General features: G+C 42.2%; 1 protein-coding gene across 4 annotated transcripts; it reads right to left on the minus strand.

The window, feature by feature from the left end:
* Positions 1-613: 613 nt before the first annotated feature.
* tmem229b (transmembrane protein 229B) lies at positions 614-6,876 on the minus strand. 4 transcript variants are annotated; one of them, XM_020608021.1, is made up of 3 exons: positions 5,957-6,876; positions 4,594-5,842; positions 614-4,105 (listed from the first exon to the last, which is right to left on the minus strand). In XM_020608021.1, exon 3 carries the CDS (start codon positions 4,048-4,050, stop codon positions 3,454-3,456), a length of 597 nt encoding a protein of 198 aa, XP_020463677.1. In that variant the 5' UTR covers positions 4,051-4,105; positions 4,594-5,842; positions 5,957-6,876; the 3' UTR covers positions 614-3,453. The 4 variants fall into 4 exon arrangements, with proteins under 4 accessions (XP_020463677.1, XP_020463678.1, XP_020463679.1 ...); XM_020608022.1 differs by having other exon boundaries at positions 4,594-4,662; positions 5,732-6,876; XM_020608023.1 differs by having other exon boundaries at positions 4,594-4,701; positions 5,732-6,876.
* Positions 6,877-7,188: the final 312 nt, after the last annotated feature.

Consider the following 7,188-nt stretch of genomic DNA (forward strand, 5'->3'; position numbering starts at 1 on the left):
CACATGTGGACTGGTTGGGCAAACTCCCATGAACCTTCCGCCACCCTGAAGAGGGTATAGAGCTGGTCCAGTGTTCCACGGCCAGGACGAAAACCGCATTGTTCCTCCTGAATCCGAGGTTCGACTATCGGTCGAATTCTCCTCTCCAGTACCCTGGCATAGACTTTCCCGGGGAGGCTGAGGAGTGCGATCCCCCTATAGTTGGAACACACCCTCCGGTCCCCCTTCTTAAAAAGAGGGACCACCACCCCGGTCTGCCAGTCCAGAGGCACTGTCCACGACCACCATGCGACGTTGCAGAGGCCTGTCAACCAAGACAGCCCAACAACATCCAGAGACTTAAGGTACTCAGGGCGGTATATTATAGATATAGGCAATTAAGTGTACAGTTCATTTTTAACATCCATGACATGCACAGTTCTGCATCCACCTAATTGGCACTAATGTACTATGGTATATTACTGTCATTGCAGTGTAGGTTATATTCAGCAAAGAGGCTGTTGTAACACTACTTCACTGTTCAGTCTGTCTATGCAGGAGTGTATGGTTTGTCAGAAGAGCTACAAAACACATCTGATTTATGATCAAATAAATATATTTAATCCAAAAGTTTGATAAATCATACATGAACATAATCAAAGTCTATGATATACAGTGCAGTCATTTCACTAAAAACCTGTACAGTTTATTTAAAAAATAAACCATTGGAGTACATGGATAAAAGTTTTTAAGATAAATTGAAAACTTTTGGACATGCAGCTTCAAGGTAAAAATACCAGAGATTTAGTTTTAACATGTTGTACATGCACATACACATACAAAGAATGTGTCTCTGCAAAGCACACTGTATACACTCACATGACACTCCTCTACTCACATATTGCAGAGAACAAATACACTTCATTTCATTGTTCTTATGACTTGTCTCATCAATGCAGTAGAATTCAATAAAGATATAGCTGCATACTAGTTATCATAATGTGGTTTAGTAGATTTTTTAAAAGAAAGGATTAATGGCCTTGAGCTGAATGTTCACTGGTGGGTTAGAAGCATCTATTGCTTTTAAGCCTGTTGTTTATATATGAAAAAACATGTATACAAAAACCCCCACAAAACATTTTTTTCTTCATCCTAATAAGGATTCTTTAAACGTGTGTTTGTTTGTATGCGCCTCTTATTTCTTGTCCAGGCTCAACTGTTTTCCAGTTACTTTCCCAATCTTCCACTGGGTGGCAGCACTGCATCTTTAATGTTCTTCTGCCATCCACCCTGTGGACTTCCAGGGAGAAAGATGGGGGAACGCTGTTTTTCACTGCAGGCACAATGATGAAAGTCACACCGTTTTAGTCCCATGCTATCACTGGAAACATGGATTTGGATCTTTTTATTACTGACAGTTAAAATGGTGAAAAACTGAGTTTACAACTGCACAAATGTTGTGACTGAGTCAACAACATAAATTGTCATCCTGAGAAATACTTTTCAGCAAACATTTCCATCTCATGCACTCTGCAACATCGCTGTAAAAAGGGATGTGTCCAACCTGTTCTATAGGCAAAACATTAGTGTAAGCTCCGGTTTGCATGGAGATGACAGTACAATCCCTGATCTTCCAGAGTACACAGGATCCTCATGAAGAGCAACACCACCAGAGGAAATAAGTACTACTCCACATACATTTTCACCTTTTTGAAGTACCAAATGTCTGAATGTCACCATGTAGCAGTAGCACATTGGTACCATGACATTAAAACTATTCAAAAATCCAGTTACAGTTAGCTCAACTGTTACAATGTCTGATTAACTGAGCTTGGCTTGATCATTTCATACCAATTTGAGTTATTATATGGTTAGAAAATTCCACTAAATGGCGCACTATAAATAATGCTACAACATTTTTAAACAACTCCGAAGCTTATCTTAGAAGTCAGTCAAAGTCCAGTACGTAAAAACACAATGAGGTCATTATTCACCAAGGAAACCAAATCCACTGTGGCTTCACCAATCATGCATGTACAGTAAGAAAGAACCAAGCAGTGAATTCTGATAAAATGTATTCAAGTCAAAAAACCCAAATTTGTCACTCGTACACTATTTCGGGTCCCTGTCAGTTGTTGATCAAATGCAACTATTGCTGTCACACTTACAAAATAACAAGAAATTCTGACTGTGAGTTTTCTTTTCACAGCCAGTGACAATAAAAAAAAGTCACAGGTAAGTTGTGTGATTTGACAGGAATGACTATAGGTTTCCCATGAATGAGAATTGAGAATGAAAAGAAAATAGGCTCAGTGACCCTGGCACATCTGAAGCACACAGAGCAAGTCATTAGAAGGCTTCCTGAAAAACTGTAAAAAGTAAATTACCAAGAGGTTTGGGGGCTTTACGCTTTATGATTTAATCACTGCCATCAACTGAAAGGTGTCCTTGTTATTATGGTAAATGGACTGCATGAGCCTTACAATGCCTTTTTATAATAGCCTGCAAACCCACATGCGCACACACTCGTACACTGGTGGCGAAGAAGCTGCCATGCAAGGCCGTGACCTGCTCACCAGGAGCAGTTCGGGGTTCAGTGTCTTGCTCAAGGACACTTTGACATGCTGTCAGGAGAGAATCGACCATGATAACTGGCTGATGTGCTCTACCTCCTGATCTCCTGTTGTCCCACACACACAAGCAGCAGATTGACTCGGGCGATGTACAATATGACTGCTGAATGAGTTCTGCAGAAAGGCATATTGGAAGACAACTTTTTTCATGCATTTTTTCCGGGCATTGTAGGTAATCTGCAGAAAAGCATTATCTATGATGTAAGCCAACACACTGCTTCAGGGCAGACATGATGTTCTTAAACAGACTTTTGTAGCTACATTACTACAGTACTTTGAATAATACTGAAGGACAATATGTACATTTTAAAAAGGACATGTTACAACTGCAGCTACTTTTTATCACGTTTTATATGCAGTGAGCACTCTGCTCTCAGATAGCCTGTTGCTGTCCTTGTTCATGAACTTGTTCTTCCTCATGATAACATACCTTTGCAACAGCAACAGTAGTTTTTTCTCTTTTTTTATCCCAAGTTCTTTGCAGTCTGCGAAACAATAGATTGAAAGTGAAATCCTGGTCATTCACAACCCTGATGTCCTTAAAGTCTACCCCATATGGTAATGGGTGGGTGCACTATGAGATGCAGCAAACACAGCAGCATGGACTTATCGTGCCCCTCTGTTGACAGTAGGTGAGTGATTCAGGCATTTGAAGCCTGAGTTAGGTTTTGATTTCTGGATGTTCTTATGTTTTGTGTACCTCTCCACACCAGTGTAGTCACACAGCTGTCTGTTTGTCTTCACCCACACAGGTGATGGGGAGGACTGCTCATGAAAGTGGCTGAAGAGGTGTAGCAGCAATTGGACTGGTTTCAGATTGTCCCTCCTTTTATTCCTTCATTCATTCCCCCTTAAGGAATCCATTAGCATCATTTCCCATCCCTCTGCTCCTGTCTCTCCTCCCTCCGCCCCCCAGAGTTGCTCCTGCCCCTCCTCCACCCCCGGTATCTAACCGGTGGTTTGACCAACCATCCTCAGGTCCTTCATGGAAGCGCAGCCGCAGTGTTTTGCGGATGACCAGGCGCTCCACTATAAAGGAAGCACAGAACCAGGGCACTGCATACTCAGCTGTGATCAGTCCCATGAAGTTGTAGCGGAACTCAGAGTAGTCCCAGGGGCAGGCATTGAACTGGCGCAGTAGTAGCCCCGTGCCAAACTCCCACAGGTATGTCCATAAAGTGTAGATGATGCAGCGCAGCAGCACAGGGCAGCTGCCACGCAGCTTCAGGTACATCTGCTCTACAATGAGAATGCAGGTGCCATAAATGAAAAGTGCCCACACGCTGGTCACACCTGGAAATTTCCAGTTGCAATTCACCACAAACTCCCAGGCGGCTGTAAACATGACCTCACAGAAGTAGCCATGGATGGCATAGAGGTACCAGCGTGACAGCGCCGTCAAAGGCACAGGAGCCTCTGGGGTTTCCACAGTCACCATCCTTCCTCCACTTGCTCTGACTGAAATCTTCTGCCTGTGCTAATAAGATGCAAATCTGAGAGGAACAGTGAGAAGGAGAGAGAGAAAAAAGTAAGAAAGTGGCAAAAGCAACTCAGTACCATACCATCAACTCCATTCATTTAAAGTTAGAATTCTTAAGATGATGAAATCAACCCCCACTTTTGATACTATAATATTCACGGTCTGAAGATTGCCATCTCCACACGAGAGATTCACAAGAAATGACACATGTAGTGCAGCATAAATTTAGCATATATAGCAGATAGACACCACATCCTGCCCATTTTCACTTGATTTATCAGTGTCTAAAATCTTAGTTAATGCACCTTTAAAAATGGCAAGTTGTAATGGATTTAAAAAGGAGCCACCGTGAGCTGAAGTCACACCTCTGACTCCTCAGTAAAAAAATCTTTACTGAGCTCTGCTGCTGCTGTGTGGAAAACTACTTGTGAAATCACCAGGGTTACTTTCATGGTGGGGTGGGGGGGGGCAAACAAAAAAGAGAACAAACTTCTTAAATACCTGCACTGTAAATAGATGCACCAGTTGCTCCTCTGTTGTGTTTCTGGCAAAGTAGCTACCTCCAAAGTTCTGGGACATACAGTAAAGCATTAAAACACTTGCCCATCTCTGCAGAAAGGTAAAGCAATGAAACACTCAACTGATATCAGACGGATTCAATTAGAGACTGTAGGGCTACAGAGCCCTTAAAGTCACTGGCCTCTTCTCCCTTGATGCTATTTACTGACTGGTGGAGGGGGGTTTTCTGTAAGGTATAGCTTTATCATCTAATTGCCTACATCCCCTGCTCTTTTTCCAAATCCCTCAGCTTGACACACACAGCCTTTGGTATCAGGTGGCTCATCTGGAGGCCCACACGGGGTTGCATCTTTCCTCTCTTCTATTTATCACACTGCATGTCCAATAAAAATACTGAATGCAAACAGCATAATACTGAGGAGTTCAAAGACCACACATCTGAAAAGGCCTCTTAGTGTGTATCTTCTACTACACAATGTCTCCAGAGGAAACTGTGTCATAGCAGCAGCCATTGTACAATGGATCATAACCATTCTGGTAAATACAAGCTCAGAGAGAAATCTGGACTACAAAGCTTGTTTGAAGAACAGAAGCTGATTTTTTTTTCTCTTTGTCTTCAAAGTCTGGCTAAGACCCAGACTGGGCCCATGGGGATTAGCACATTTCTCAGAAACAAGGAACAAGGGGTTTCATGTGAGGAACTGGGCCACAGTGACGGACCAACTGACCTCTCTAAACCTTTGTACCATCTTTTCACTGCCTGCCTGGGAAACTCTCCCTCTTTTCTCATCTATCCAAGCCTGGGTCAATCTATATTTTTTAAAACAGAGACCTAGATGCAGTAAATAAGTCTACTACATCAGAACATCTAAGGCCACTTGCTTTTCATGATAAAAAATCCTAAACGGACTTTTCCCTCTGAATTCTATGATGAAAACGAAAGCTTAAAGGAATAGTTAAAACAGTTTTGGAAATATATTCTAATCCAACATCTACAATGTTTATATACATTTGTGATCTTTCAAGGTGCTGATAGGCAGATTTGGGGACCTTTCAACAGATCCAGGCCACCTGTTTCCCCATATCTAGATTTGGTGTTACGCTAAAGTTTGGGACAAACCTGAGGACTGGCTGAACTCTACAGAAACCAGTATTACTGCATGCTCTTCTACCAAAACAAACATGGATGAGAATCAGCAGCTTGCACAGCTTCTCCGCAGTCGCACGTGTGCTGTAAAGGCCAAAACACAGGAGAAAAAGCAGAGTTTAGGTGAGAGTTTACAGAAACAGACATGGGCCATGCAGACAGTTAAGTGAATTCTGTAAAAGAAAACTATTTATGTACCAATATGTCTCCCTCTAGGGAGACACACGTGGCATCATCTGTCGCTGCTGTCAGTCGCAATTATCAGATGTTGACAAAACCTTTAAGACAATAGCTGATAGTGACTGAATCTGAGGACTTGGCATCCTTACACATCACACACTACATGATTTGATCTGCCAACTGTCAGCACCAACTAACCTGGACTGGACCAGACCTGATCCACCATGTTTGAATTAGTGTTCTTGTGCAAATTACAGTCATTATATCCATATGTTAATTGGCTTAACAGTTGTATAATGTGTGTTCCTATCTTAACCCTGCTAACTAAGTAACTGCTGTGTGTAGCCTTGTATATAACTAACTCTACCTAACTCTTGGCAACATAGTGAAAAAGCATACTTCCTAAAATGTCAAATTATACCTGAAAACCAATAGGTAAAGAGTATACTGTATCTAAGGGCTGCTCTTATAGATCCAAGCACTCTGTTTCCCACTTTGTGTTTTTTCTTCCCATCTCCCACCCGAGGATCACATGCCTTCCTTCTCCCCACACACTTTCCTATCCCTTTTTCACAATTCAATTCCCACTGCTCTCTTTCCATTTGCCTCTCCTTCTCCCTCGCCTGCATCGTTCAGCACTCACATGCCCACTAAGCTGCTAATGAAAAATTTGGAATGGAATATTCAGCCGTGTAACACTCAGCCTCCTGCTAAATGGCCTGTCTATCTACGCTCAACACACACATACTTGTCTCGCTTTGTAAGGACACTCATGCTGCGTTTCCACTATCAGAACCTAACGAGCAGTAGACCCCATACTTCCCTTGACTATCACCAAGCGTAGCCTCCAGGTGTGACGCCAAGTGTTCTGCTTTGTTTTTCCACTGTATTTTCTCCCTGTCGGTCTCTGTTTAGAGGAGGGAAGGACTTGTCTCCATACTTGTCCTCTTAGATCTCAGTGCTGCTTTTGACACCATTGATCACAGCATCTTGCTGCAGAGACATGAACATGTTATTGGGATTAAAGGAACTGTGCTAAGTTGGTTCAAATCTTATTTATCAGAAAGATTTCAATTTGTTCATGTTAATGACGAATGTTCCACACAAACTGAAGTTAGTCACGGCGTTCCACAGGGCTCTGTGTTAGGCCCAATTCTCTTCACTTTATACATGATCCCTTTAGGCAATATTATCAGGAAGCACAACATAAATTTCCATTGCTATGCAGATGATACTCAGTTATATTTATC

The sequence above is a fragment of the Monopterus albus genome, unplaced genomic scaffold (genome assembly GCF_001952655.1).
Source record: "Monopterus albus unplaced genomic scaffold, M_albus_1.0 scaffold90.1, whole genome shotgun sequence".
Lineage (NCBI taxonomy): Eukaryota > Metazoa > Chordata > Actinopteri > Synbranchiformes > Synbranchidae > Monopterus > Monopterus albus.

Coding starts and splice junctions, on each gene's coding strand:
- tmem229b (XM_020608021.1), bottom strand. CDS start 4,050: ATGGTGACTGTGGAAACCCCAGAGGCTCCTGTGCCTTTGACGGCGCTG.